The sequence below is a fragment of the Anomaloglossus baeobatrachus genome, chromosome 8 (genome assembly GCF_048569485.1).
Source record: "Anomaloglossus baeobatrachus isolate aAnoBae1 chromosome 8, aAnoBae1.hap1, whole genome shotgun sequence".
NCBI classification, from domain to species: domain Eukaryota; kingdom Metazoa; phylum Chordata; class Amphibia; order Anura; family Aromobatidae; genus Anomaloglossus; species Anomaloglossus baeobatrachus.
The window spans coordinates 63,752,645-63,767,323 of record NC_134360.1 but is presented as its reverse complement, the minus strand read 5'-3'; the positions used below and the strand labels follow the sequence as shown (position 1 = coordinate 63,767,323).

The 14,679-nt window shown below is 43.7% G+C and overlaps 1 protein-coding gene across 1 annotated transcript in view; it reads left to right on the top strand.

Moving 5' to 3' along the window:
• LOC142250018 (stabilin-1-like) overlaps positions 1 to 14,679 on the top strand; it is a 43,272-nt gene that overhangs the window by 18,668 nt on the left and 9,925 nt on the right. Inside the window, exons 2-4 of the mRNA XM_075322082.1 lie at positions 989 to 1,125; positions 9,118 to 9,233; positions 13,397 to 13,482. Coding sequence (XP_075178197.1) covers positions 989 to 1,125; positions 9,118 to 9,233; positions 13,397 to 13,482 — 339 coding nt within the window. The remainder of the gene's footprint in view (positions 1 to 988; positions 1,126 to 9,117; positions 9,234 to 13,396; positions 13,483 to 14,679) is intronic.

The following is a 14,679-nucleotide window of genomic DNA, read 5'->3' as shown; positions in this document are numbered from 1 at the left end:
AGGTGTGTGTGAGACTGAGTGTGATCTGATGTGTGTGTGTGTGTGTGTGTGTCTGTTGTTATGTGTGTGTGTGTTCCGCCGCTGCAGGACGTGGATGCGATCTGATGTGTGTGTGAGAGTGAGTGTGATCTGATGTGTGTGTGTGTGTCTGTTGTTATGTGTGTGTGTTCCGCCGCTGCAGGACCTTGATGCGCTCACCTGGGAGGCGAGCGTCCAATGCGTGAGGGAGCGGGTCCATGTCGAGCGGCAAATCCGTGTGGGGGGACGGGGCCATGCCGAGCCCAGCGGCCAATCCGCTGTTTGGGGCGAGCGTCCAATGCGTGAGGGGGCTGGTCCAGGCCGAGCGGCGGGTCCAGGCCGAGCGGCTAATCCGTGTGTGGGGGCGGGGCCATGCCAAGCCCAGCGTCCAATCCGCTGTTTGGGGCGAGTGTCCAATCCGTGTGGGAGGCGGGGCCATGGCGAGCCCAGCGGCCAATCCGCTGTTTGGGACAAGTGAGGGGGCGGGTCCATGCCGAGCGGCAAATCCGTGTGGGGGGACGGGGCAATGCCAAGCCCAGCGGCCAATCTGCTGTTTGGGGCGAGCGTCCAATGCATGAGGGTGCTGGTCCAGGCCGAGCGGCGGGTCCAGGCCGAGCGGCTAATCCGTGTGTGGGGGCGGGGCCATGCTGAGCCCAGCGGCCAAGCCGCTGTTTGGGGCGAGTGTCCAGTGCGTGAGGCGGCGGGTCCAGGCCGAGCGGCCAATCCGCTGTTTGTAAGGACACAATTTTGGAGCAAGACCGACAGACAGAATAAGGCAATTATATATATAGATATATTATAATATAATATAGGGGCTGTTGTGCTTTCTGTACTGAGATCTGCAGTGTCTACTATTGTTGGAAATATTTTTAGATGGTTGCAAATTGGTGTGTGTCAATTCAGGATTGCGATCCTCAGTTCCTTCTGTCTGGCTCATTTTCATTGTATACTCACATATTCCTTATTACAGCTGAAATCTAAACGATGTGATGAGAGAAAAGTGCTACTGAGTGACACAGAATGCATGCCGTGTGCTGTCGCTGACAGGTACTCCTGTCCTAAAGGTGCTACGAAAAAAACTAATGGAATGGAAAAACGCGGATGCAGGTAAGAATGTCTTGTTCTAAATACATTGGATATAAAAAGTCTACACTCCCCTTTTAAAATTTTTGTTTTGTCATGTAAACAAAACAAAGTTTCAGAACTTTTTCCGCTGTTTAAAGTCACCTTTAATCTGTACAATTTAATTGAAGAATAAAAATTAAAAACAAAAAAAAGTTGCATAAATATGCACACCCTTAAAGTAATATTTTGTTGAAGTACTTATTGTAAGAATTTATGGCAAAATTTGGTATTTTTTTTTTTTTGTCTATCCGCATGTCACATCTAGAATTTGCAATCTTTGTCCGCTATTCCTTGCAGTAGCTCCTCATCTGTCAGTTTGCTAGGACAGGTCCTGTATACAGCGCCCTCTTCAGGTCACCCACAGATTTTCAAATGGATGAATGTAAGGTTTCTGGCTGAGACCTTCTAATCTTCTAGTTTGTTAATTTGAAGGTATGCTTATAGTGGTTATCATGCCTAAAGGTGAAATTCCTCTTTATCTCCAAATTTTTAGTAGCGGCTTGGAGGTTTTTTTTGCAAAATTGAATGATATTTGGAACAGTTAATAATTCCCTCCACCATCTTAAATCCCCAGTGTTGTCTACCAAAAAAACAGCCTAAAAGCATAATGTTGCCTACACCATGCTTCACTGTGGGTATGGTGTTCTTTTGGTGATTTGCAGAGTTGGCGTTATGCCGATCATACCTTTTGGAATTATGGGCAAAAAGTTCAACCTTGGTCTCATCAGACTATAAATTGTCTTCCCACATGATTTTGGAAGACTTCATATATAGGTTTTTGGCTAAACATAAGTGGGCTTGGATGTTTTCTTTGTGGGGAAAAAAGGCTTCTGTCTTGCAACTTATGAAGAATAAGGATGATTTTTGTCACATGCCATACACAACCAGTAATTGTGCAGCTCCTGTAATTTAGCTGTAGGCTTCTTGGAAGCCTCACGGAAATTTTCTTCTTCTCTTCAATCGATTTTTGAATGACATCCATTTCTACGTAATGTCACTGTTGGGCCAAATTTAAGCCACTTATTGATAACCATCTTTACATTGTTCTAATGTATATCTAATGCTTTAGAAACATTTGTGTACACTTGTTCAGAGAGATCAATTTCAATAATGAGAACCCTTTGCTTTGTTGTAAGCTGTTTACGGACCATGGCTTTTGCTGTGCAATGTAACTAAGAAAATGCAACTTAAGAAAATGTCAGGAAAATCCTTCTTAAATGTGATTTAGCCAATTCTGATCACAATCACATCCCCAAGTTCTGAAATCATTCACACAAACGAAAAAAAATGGTATTTTAACAGGGTGTGTAAACTTTATATCCACAGTATACAAAGTATATCAAAATGACTTATTGATCTCTTAACCATCCTTATGTCCATAATTTATGTCTCAGACTAGATGATATTACCGCCTTATTCATGCAGTAGTGCTATGTAAACTACGGTAACATGATATAGAGGCATAAGAGTCAATGTGGCTCCTTGTTTTGTGGAGGTATCCTGTACTAGAAGCATTGTTATTGGAGGAGAATAGCTCTATAATATAAGATCTGATGGAGCAACAGCCAAATAACATGTCCGGCTTTACATGAAGCAATGGAAAGCCGGCCATACATATTAAGTGGTTGTCTGTATGACCGATCGTTCAGCCGGCAGCTATCTCACCCAGCTCTCCCATACATAGAAGTGCACGATCTGGTCCTGTGTTTTTTCAGATAGCTGCTGTCAGCCATGTCTTGTGGTGTCTTATCTCTGGGAGAATACAAGGATCAGCAATCCAAAATCAGACATTGTGGTTACATAACTACCATGATAGTCAACTGGCCTCATATACATTAGACCGTTGGCCAAATCCGTTGCTTTCGGAGGGTTCTGCTGACATTAGGCTAATGTGTATGGGGGAGATTAGGAGAACTTTGGGGACCTTATCTACGATAGTGGCCCATTTACCGCTAAGTGTTACTGTTCCTCAAATAACTTTTTCAAAGTGGAAAATTACAGGGTCCCTGGTGCCAAGTATTGTGGCTATCAATCCTATATTGGCCCTTTAAAGAATCTTCGGAGATGAGCCAAACCAGAATCTTCTAAAGGAAAGCACCACCCTTTGCAAGCAGCTGTTTCGGGGCTGTGTATCACAGATCTGCTGTACGATTACACTTGCAGCTCATACCATCATATATCAGTATACAAGTAAAGTATCCCCTACTCAAAGTACGTTCATAGCCAAGTCCAAACTACAGCAGCGCCTTGTATATGCCAAGATATATGCAAACATTGAATATCTCAGAATGAAACTGCACTATTGCCATATAGACTTTGACTAGTATATCTATTCTGTTGGCATATCTCTAAGCTATACATTATTAAAAACATAGACCCTCTTTAGTTTTTTAACCTGCACCATAGTGCTGCCCCCTATAAACGAAATTGCAACATCGCTCCATACTGCAATGCTAAACTAGCAAGTCATGAATGTGATGATTTGGCAAAGTGGAGATTATCATGATGTGTGGGCAGTTGTGAAGATAAAAACCTAGTTCGGATCTCAGGCTAGTTTCACACTTGCGTTGAACGTTATCCGTTGCATTGCGTTGTGTGACGGATGCAACAGATGCGTTGCATATAGTTGCACAACGGATGCAACGGATTGTACAAAACAACAGAATCTGTTTTTTGGGGGGTTTTTTTTACAGTTTTACCGGCGGCAGCCTATTGTGAACGATCAGCTGATCACCCGGCTTCCGGGCGATCTGCTGATCGCTCTCAAAAGCCGGCTGCCGGGCGATCAGCTGAGCACTCTCAAAAGCCGGCCGCCGGGCGATCAGCTGAGCACTCTCAAAAGCCGGTCGCCAGGCGTTCAGCTGATCGCTTTCAAAAGTCGGGTGCCGGGCGATCAGCTGAGCGCTCTTAAAAGCTGGGCGATCAGCTGAGCGCTCTCAAAAGCCGGCCGCCGGGCGATCAGCTGAGCGCTCTCAAAATCCGGCTACCGGGCGATCAGCTGATCACTCTCAAAAGCCGGCTGCCGGGCGATCTACTGATCGCTCTCAAAAGCCGGCTACTGGGCGATCTACTGATCGCTCTCAAAAGCCGGCTGCCGGGCGATCAGCTGAGAGCTCTCAAAAGCCGGCCACCGTGCGATCAGCTGATCGTTCGGCCACCGAGAGACAAATTAAAGGTTTCTGTGATTAAAAAAAAAAAAAAAAAATGATGAGCATGCGCAGTGAAAAAATAAAGGATTCCACTGCTCAATAAACGCTACATGGTGCGTTCCTTCCAGCGCAGTGTCAGCCAGCGGAAGCAACGCAGGTCCATCTGTCGCAATCCGTCATCCATACAAGTCTATGGGAAACAGCGGAATCCGTTAACGGATTCTGCTGTTTTCCAAAACGGCGAATTGCAACAGAAGGAAATTAACGCAAGTGTGAAAGTAGCCTCATTTTTCCATGAGCACAGTGTCATGGGTGTGTCACTGTTGATAAAAAAAATGTTTAAAAGAACTGAGAGTCCTAAGTGGTTGATACCTTTTAATGGCTAACTGAAAATATGGTAATAATAGCAGTTTTCGAGACTGGGGTCTCTTCATCAGGCTCCATATAACACAAAATCTGAAGAGTCCCATATTTATACACAACAGGACCTAGAATGGAGCAGTAAATAAGACAAAGTTATGTGAAGCAGAACAATCAGTATGGCAAGGGGAAAAACAGTTGTGGCAGTAAATATTGCAGCAGTTCATAGATAAAGAGTGAAAAATATAAGACTTGTCCATTTATATTGACAACAGACAAGATAAAGATTCCCAGATCACATCAGGACTACAGGATCCCAGGTACCTTCATCTGCAGCACAACCAATGTGGTGTACTTAATTATATGTACCAAATGTCCAACTGGGGTCTGTATGTAGGGGAGACAGGACAACAGCTCAGAACAAGGATGAATTTTCATTGCCACACAATTAGAGAAAAAAGGATGGATCTACCTGTGGCCAAACATTTTTGTTACCCAGATCACAGCATCATGGACATGAAATTTTTGGTATTGAAAAGAAATTTCAAATCTCAGAGAGACAGGAGACTCTGGGAATACAAACTTATGATGACGTTTGACACATTCAGAGGTGGAATTAATGTGTCACATGGATTTATGTCTTTTTACATGAATTAAGAAATGTGTTCCTCAGACCATCTGGGGGCATCACAGCTCTGGACCAGACCCTTATCAGAGGACAATAAAACTTTCACACTCCTTGTCTATGAACTGCTGCAATATTTTGTGCCACGACTGTTTCTCCCCTTGCCATAGTTATAGTTCTGCTTCACATAACTTGTCTTATTTGGAGCTCCATTCTAGGTCCTGTTGTGTATAAATATGTGACTCTTCAGATTTTGTGTTATACTAAGCCTGATGAAGAGACTTGAGTAGTCTTGAAAGCTGCTATTTATTATCATCTTTTCAGTTAGCCATTAAAAGGTATCAATCACTGAGGATTCTCAGTTCTTTTAAACATTTTTTTTATCTCTACTGGCTAACACGGTACAAAGATATATTTTACCTGTATCACTGTTGATAAGACATCCCTCTGTTGTCCGGCTGCAGAAGGTCGCTGCCTTCAGCTGCGCAAACAGCTCCTTGAGTTTCCATCCTTTCCTCTGTGGTGTGAATGGAGTTTTTTGTATCTTCTCTGTTAGGTGTTACTCTTTCCCTTTTAGGACCCTGTGAAGATCTTTAACTTTCAGCTGCTAATCTTTATCCCTCACCCTCTATGTCTTTATATACCTGCATTTCCCCTTGATATGTTGCGGGTCATAGAGTTAAGTGTCTATACGGTCTTGAGTACAAGCAGTCGGCTTGTAATCATCTGGGGAAACGTTGTTGTATGTTGCTGTTCAGCTTCATAAGTCATCTTGGAGATAAGTTCTTTGTTTGCTTTCCCTCTGTGTTCTTTAGGACTTAAAGTGGGGTTGACTAGGGCTCAACCTGCCTGTTCATTACCTAGGGCCCAGTTCAGGGTCAGCCAGTGTCGGGTATCTTGCTCGACGCATACAGTGCCTACAAGTAGTATTCAACCCCCTGCAGATTTAGCAGGTTTACACATTTGGAATTAACTTGGCATTGTGACATTTGGACTGTAGAGCAGCCTGGAAGTGTGAAATGCACTGCAGCAAAAAAGAATGTTATTTCTTTTTTTTTTTTTTTTTTTTTAAATTGTGAAAAGTTTATTCAGAGGGTCATTTATTATTCAACCCCTCAAACCACAAGAATTCTGTTTGGTTCCCCTAAAGTATTAAGAAGTATTTCAGACACAAAGAACAATGAGCTTCACATGTTTGGATTAATTATCTCTTTTTCCAGCCTTTTCTGACTAATTAAGACCCTCCCCAAACTTGTGAACAGCACTAATACTTGGTCAACATGGGAAAGACAAAGGAGCATTCCAAGGCCATCAGAGACAAGATCGTGGAGGGTCACAAGGCTGGCAAGGGGTACAAAACCCTTTCCAAGGAGTTGGGCCTACCTGTCTCCACTGTTGGGAGCATCATCCGGAAGTGGAAGGCTTATGGAACTACTGTTAGTCTTCCACGGCCTGGACAGCCTTTGAAAGTTTCCACCCATGCCGAGGCCAGGCTTGTCCGAAGAGTCAAGGCTAACCCAAGGACAACAAGGAAGGAGCTCCGGGAAGATCTCATGGCAGTGGGGACATTGGTTTCAGTCAATACCATAAGTAACGTACTCCACCACAATGGTCTCCGTTCCAGACGAGCCCGTAAGGTACCTTTACATTCAAAGCGTCATGTCAAGGCTCGTCTACAGTTTGCTCATGATCACTTGGAGGACTCTGAGACAGACTGGTTCAAAGTTCTCTGGTCTGATGAGACCAAGATCGAGATCTTTGGTGCCAACCACACACGTGACGTTTGGAGACTGGATGGCACTGCATATGACCCCAAGAATACCATCCCTACAGTCAAGCATGGTGGTGGCAGCATCATGCTGTGGGGCTGTTTCTCAGCCAAGGGGCCTGGCCATCTGGTCCGCATCCATGGGAAGATGGATAGCACGGCCTACCTGGAGATTTTGGCCAAGAACCTCCGCTCCTCCATCAAGGATCTTAAGATGGGTCGTCATTTCATCTTCCAACAAGACAATGACCCAAAGCACACAGCCAAGAAAACCAAGGCCTGGTTCAAGAGGGAAAAAATCAAGGTGTTGCAGTGGCCTAGTCAGTCTCCTGACCTTAACCCAATTGAAAACTTGTGGAAGGAGCTCAAGATTAAAGTCCACATGAGACACCCAAAGAACCTAGATAACTTGGAGAAGATCTGCATGGAGGAGTGGGCCAAGATAACTCCAGAGACCTGTGCCGGCCTGATCAGGTCTTATAAAAGACGATTATTAGCTGTAATTGCAAACACGGGTTATTCCACAAAATATTAAACCTAGGGGTTGAATAATAATTGACCCACACTTTTATGTTGAAAATTTATTAAAATTTAACTGAGCAACATAACTTGTTGGTTTGTAAGATTTATGCATCTGTTAATAAATCCTGCTCTTGTTTGAAGTTTGCAGGCTCTAACTTATTTGCATCTTATCAAACCTGCTAAATCTGCAGGGGGTTGAATACTACTTGTAGGCACTGTAGGTACATAACCAATCTAGAGATGTCAGGGAAGCCACAGTGGAAGATTTTATTAGGGGGGTCACCATCTCCCCCTCCCCTAAATACAGGGTTTCCCTCTTCCATCCCTTTTCGCCTTTCACTCATTATTTCCCCATACCTAGCGTGACACACAACCAGCACATCATGATTACCTCTGTTTTTCCAAACTTCTATCTGGACAATATTCTCCTCCATCCATGGGGCTGAAGCTACAGCACATCAGGCTTCTTACATAACCGTTACAGGTAAATGTTACCTTCACCGTCACCCCCATCTTGTTCCTTACAGTGCTGCCCCATTTTTGCGCATTTTTCCCATCTAGCTTTTCCCATGAATGTGATGGTCTATCTTCGCAAAATATACCCCCAAAATAAACCAATCACTATTAATGGTGGCTAAACCCCTTTAACCAGCTATAACTTCCATTAGTAGGAATCATCTCTGGTAAACCAACATCTGTTAAACTAAAGTGATCTATAAACTTTTGGTGATGGTCACCCCCATCTTTCCAATCCATATGAATCGTCGGCTAAGCATTCTTAGGCATTCAATAGGGAGAGCGGTGTATGTCGCAACCGGACATCTCTTGTGATGTAAATACTAGGGATGATCGAATACTTCAAATATTCGGCTTTGCGAATATTTGCCGAATAAATCGCCGCTATTCAACTATTCGCGAATATTCAATGCGCAATGTAAGTCTATGGGAAACCCGAATAACAACTATTCGGAACTATTCGGGCTTCCCATAGACTTACTTTGCACATCGAATGTTCGAATAGCAGCGACCTATTCGTCGGATATTCGCGAAGCTGAATATTTGAGGTATTCGATCATTCCTAGTAAATACCTAGTCCATCTCTTTCTGGGCATTATCTGTTGGTGGACAGTCGGACAATGGTTGATTGGCCCCGTCACAATTGGTGGGTTCGGACAACTTCATTGTGTAAGAAGGCCTTACAGGAGTAATCTGGCTCCTCTTACTTCAGTATGGGGGTCGGTGATGTCACATGTACAGATTCCTGCGTGTTCTTGTATGCGATAATGGCAGGTTTTGAGTCTCCATCCTATATTCATCAGAATAGGACAGGTGAACGATACCTTCTGCTCTTCAGATATTTGTACATGTGACGTCACATTACCAAACTTACCTCCCAATGCGGAAATGAACTGAGATGAATTAACCCATTAAATTCAAAAACAAGACAATTCCGAGACCTTTAATGCATATTTTTTCTGCTGACACTTTTATATTCAGGTGCAGGTATCTACATTTCTGCTATATCACATAGAGTACCTCTGTTTCTGTAGATATTCAGTGGATATGGGAGGAGTGGTCCTGTCAATGGAGGGCTGTAGCCACACGTGTCAGACCGTTATTATTCAACCTCAATGCTGCAAAGGATACTGGGGCTCCTCGTGTCTCGGTACGTACCCTTATCCCCTTGACTAAATGTAATAGAGCTAAGAAATCATTTTACTATCATGTATTATTTTAATCTAAACTTTCAATCTTTGAGTTACACATTTGTATCATGTCTATTTGTCTATTCAAACATGTTCACACCATGCTTGCTTATGTATATGCATTGGCCGGGGTGCTGCATGCTGCATCTGCCTCCCATTCATATCATTAGGAGGCGGATGTGGAGTACCCAGCCACGGCCACTATCGGTGACGGGGCTGCTCCAGAATTGAGCATTTCCGGCCACCTGATGCCACCGCCGGCACCGAAAACAGCTGATCGGTGGAGGTGTCGGGTGTTGGACCCCGGCCAATTAGACATTGATTACCCATCCTTAGGATAGACCACCATGTAAAACTAGTGAACAACCACTTTATGTATGTAATTTCTCACTGTCTTATGGTGTTTTTTTGTATGCACTAATGAGGGTGTTATATTTACCAAGCGAGCATGTTAATGACTGGGTTTGTCTACCTTTTGTGTGTAGCCATCAGATACATACTGGTTACTTTCACTCTTGTAACAGTCTGTGTGGCACTTACATATATCTTAGAAAATATAAATACCAAAGACAATAGGTTAATCTAGGGCATCCAGGGGAAACCTATGTCAGGGGTCTTAAGCTCGGCTTAGTATATGTGCCATACATAGAAAAAAACTGAATTTGTGGGGCCGCATTCCATGCATGACAAAGAATACCATATTTTTTCTTCTGTATATCTTTTGATCATTTTTTTTTTTTACATTTTTGGCCTGTTTATTTTACTTTTTTTAAATGCCATTCATCGTATGGGTTATAGTATAGTTTTATAGCTTGGATCATTATGGATGTGACGGTAACAAACATGCACTTCTTGTTTACTTTAATTATATCGAAAACAGCATTTTTACTGGCAAAATATTTTTTCATGCTCTATATTGAATTTTTTTACAATTTTTTCTGCAGATTGGCCACATACTGTAATATTGTCTTATAATTAGCACAATATAAAAATTCTGGCTAACATCTTGTATTAATGTCCCATCTCGTACATATGCCTCCCATCCTGATCCTCATCTGGCGGTAATGTCCCCATCCTGGTCCCCATCTTGTAGTAATGCCCCCATCCTGGTCCCAATATTTGTCTCCTACTTGTAATAATGTCCCCATCTTGTATTACTGCTCCCATCCTGGCCCCCATCTTGTAGTATTGTGCCCATTCTTGTCCCTTTCTTGTAGTAATGTCCCCATCCTGGTCCCCATCTTGTAGTAATGTAACCATCATGGTCACCTTCTTGCAGTAATGTCCCCATCCTGGCCCTCTTCTTGTAGTAATTCCCCATCTCTGTCCTCTTCTGGTAGTAATGCCCCATCCCTGTCCCCTTGTAGTAATGTCCATTATTTGGTGTTTTTTATGTATATACATATATGATATATTAGTGTAGGGACCCACAAAAATGAGGATCCATGACGTGGATTGTGGGCTTTCCGTACTATGGCCATATTACCTACCAATACCTCATATATTTATTTATTCTTTTGCACAGAATATTTTATACAGGATGCAGCCAGGCCTCTTTATGTTAGGCCTTGCATATTATACTCACTGTCCCTGCATGGAGCACATATTTAGTACTGGCGTAGCCCGGTTGCATCTACTGTGATGGGCGTAACTAATAGGCTGCATACCAGATACTGTGTGCCTGTGTGTGTGAACAGTGACCTATGCAAGCCACAAGTGTGCAATTTTACCATCTAGCTCCTTTGCACCTGTGATGTCTCCATTTAATGGAGGTCTTGCTGCATCCTGGCAGTGCATTAGTCTTTTTGGCCTTGGACAGTTTACATCTTCTGCCATTAGTCTGTGAGTTTTTGCTTAATTTCTGGAGGATTTTTATTCCTCTTTTTGGTGTTTTTTATGTAATGTCCATTCTTGTCCCCATCTTGCATTAATGTCCCCATCCTGGTCCCCATCTTTTAGTTGTGTCCCCATCCTGGCACTCATCTTGTAGTAATGCCTCATCTCTGTCCCCTTCTTGTAGTAATGTCCTCATCCTGGTCCCCATCTTGTAGTAATGTCCCCATCCTTGTCCCCTGCTTGTGGTAATGTGCCTATTCTTGTTCCTATCTTGTAGTAATGTCCCCATCCTGGTCCCCTTCTTGTAGTAATGTACCCATTCTTGACCCCTTGCTAGTATTAATGTACCCACCCTGGTTCCCATCTTGTAGTAATGCCTCATGTCTGTCCCCTTATTGTAGTAATGTCCCCATTCTGGTCTCCATCTTGTAGTAATGTCCCATCCTGGTCCCCATCTTGTATTATTGTGCCAATCCTGGTCCCCATCTTGTAGTAGGGTGCATATCCTGGTCTCATTCTTGTAGTAATATTCCCATCCTGGTCACCATCTTTTAATAATTAGTAATGTTCCCATCCTGGTCACCATCTTTTAATAATGTCCTCATCCTGGTCCCCATATTGTAGTAATGTCCCCATCCTGGCACTCATCTTGTAGTAATGCCTCATCTCTGTCCCCTTCTTGTAGTAATGTCCCATCCAGGTCCCCATCTTGTAGTATTGTCCCCATCCTGGCCCCCTTCTTGTAATAATGTCCCCATTCTGGTCCCTTCTTGTAGTAATGTACCCATTCTTCACCCCCTGCTAGTTTAATGTCCCCATTCTTATCCCCATCTTGTACTAATGTCCCCATCTTGTAGTAATGTGCCTATCCTGGAACGATAGCTTTTAGCCGAACATCCATCTTTTATGTATGGGCTCCTTTTAGTTCTGCTCCTTGGTTCCTTTTATTCAGTCTCAGCAATTATTACTTGTCCCGATAAAATCGAAGCTTATTCACTACCCTTATATCACTTGTCCACTCTCAAACTAAAACAACTCTATATAGGTAAGGGTATAGTTCTACAGCACATATTAGATATTAGCCAACTCACCCATCCTGCATCCATGCATCTTAACCAGGGGCTCGAAACGCGTCATTGCCATGATTCACTACATGTGTAGCAAGGAGTTGTTTTGGCTCTGTAGGTGTGTAATACAATCCAGTGCTTTATTTCAAATTGTTAAAAGCAAACAAGTGCTGGATAATCATCCACCACAACGCATTTCAAGAATGCTTAATCTTAAGCAATGCGTTTTGCACACACAAGTGCTCTTAAGCTGGTGTCACACTAAGCGACAGCGACAACGACGTCGCTGTTACGTCACCATTTTCGGTGACGTAACAGCGACCTTGTAAGTCGCTGTTATGATCGCTGCTTAGCTGTCAAACACAGCAGAAGCAGCGATCATAACGTCGCTGTGCTGCATGTGCAGAGAGCAGGGAGCCGCGCTTAGCGCTGGCTCCTTGCTCTCCTAGGTACAGTACACATCGGGTTAATTAACCCGATGTGTGCTGCAGCTACATGTCACAGTGCAGAGAGCAGGGAGCCGCGCGCACTGCTTAGCGCTGGCTCCTTGCTCTCCTTGCTACAGTATACATCGGGTTATTTACCCGATGCATACTGCAGCCACATGTCACAGTGCAGGAGCCGGCACTGGCAGCAAGAGCGGCGGAGGCTGGTAACCAGCGTAAACATCGGGTAACCAGGGAAAGGGCTTCCCTTGGTTACCCGATGTTTACGCTGGTTACAGCTTACCGCAGCTGCCAGTGCCGGCTCCTGATCGCTTCATTTCGTCGCTCTCTCGCTGTCACACACAGTGATGTGTGTGTCACAGCGGGAGAGTGACGACCAAAAAATGAAGCTGGACATTCAGCAACGACCGGCGACCTCACAGCAGGGGCCAGGTCGTTGCTGGATGTCACACACAGCGACAGCGACGGGACGTCGCTGCAACGTCACAGAAAATGGTGACGTAGCAGCGACGTCGTTGTCGTCGTCGTTATGTGTGACACCAGCTTTAGGCATGCTAAAACTAAAGGCACTTGATTGCATTCGAAACGTGTTGATGTGGAGGTTTATGCGACATTTGTTTGCTTTTAATTAATAAAATTAAGCAATGGAATTTATTAAATCTCCAATTTTCCTTCCTACATAGACCTTTTTTTTCGGAAATAAGAAAAAAATACCGTAATATAATACAATGCTGCAAATAAATACTAATCTATTCTCATATAACCCTTTAACAGAATGTCCTGGAGGAGCTATAAAACCATGCAAAGGTCATGGGACGTGCATGGACGGACTGCAAGGAAATGGCACATGTATATGCAATGTAAGTGCAATCATCTGGGGAAGTGTCCTGCTTCCTATAACAATAAAATGGCAAATATTCATCTTTTGGGAGCATTCATACGTAGATGAGGCTTGGCAACTGCCAGTAATAATATTCTTAATGGAAGGAAGTAACCACCATAATGGGATATGGAGAAGGCTATGAAAATTATCTAGTACGGTCATTGCTGTTTTTTTATTTTTTCATGGTCTCAAAAATTAGGGGGTTCACTATGTATCAAACGTGATATATTTTTCAGACCAGATGATCTATCTTTGTGAGCGAAATACACTCCTTTTGTGCCTCTGGAACTTAAGTTAATAAGATTTGTTTTACAAGCACTTGAGCGCATGGGGAAATCAATACAGCGCACACGCTAATATGGTGTACTGGAGACGTCTGCTTTATTATATCATGTGACCAGTTTATATAGTATCCCAAACAAAGCAATACCCATACACCAATAAGAGCTGCAGTGGAGTGTGTAGAAATGTGAACCTTCCCTGCCCATCAGTGTTAGTTGAGCCATATGACATCATGCAGTTATAAAACAAAACTGTTTCTATAAGAACAAATTGGCTTGTATTCTCTCACAATCTTGTACAGTTGTTATCACAGTCATGTAAGGACCTCTCTCCGAGTTAATTTTTTGGCCAATGATCTAATGTGTGTATTGAAATTGAAAATGTAAGTCCTTGATGTACTGTAAGACATTTTGCAACGTTTCAACACTCTAAAGGGGGCTTTACACGCTGCGACATCGCTAACGATATATCGTCGCGGTCACAGTGTTTGTGACGCACATCCGGCGTCGTTAGCGACATCGCAGCGTGTGACAGCTAGGAGCGACGATCAACGATCGCAAAAACGGCAAAAATTGTTGATCCTTGACACGTCGCTCCTTTTCATAATATCGTTGGTGGTGCATGCCGCTGGTTGTTCGTCGTTCCTGCGGCACCACACATCGCTGTGTGTGACACCTCAGGAACGACGAACTTCATCCTACCTGCGTCCACCGGAAAAGAAGGAAGGAGGTGGGCGGCATGTTCCGGCCGCTCATCTCCTTCCTCCTCTTCTATTGGACGGCCGTTTTGTGACCCCGCTGTGACGCCAAACGCACCTCCCCTTTGAAGGAGGGATTGTTCGGCAGCAACAGCGACGTTGCTGAAGAGGTATGTGTGTGTGACGCTGCCGTAG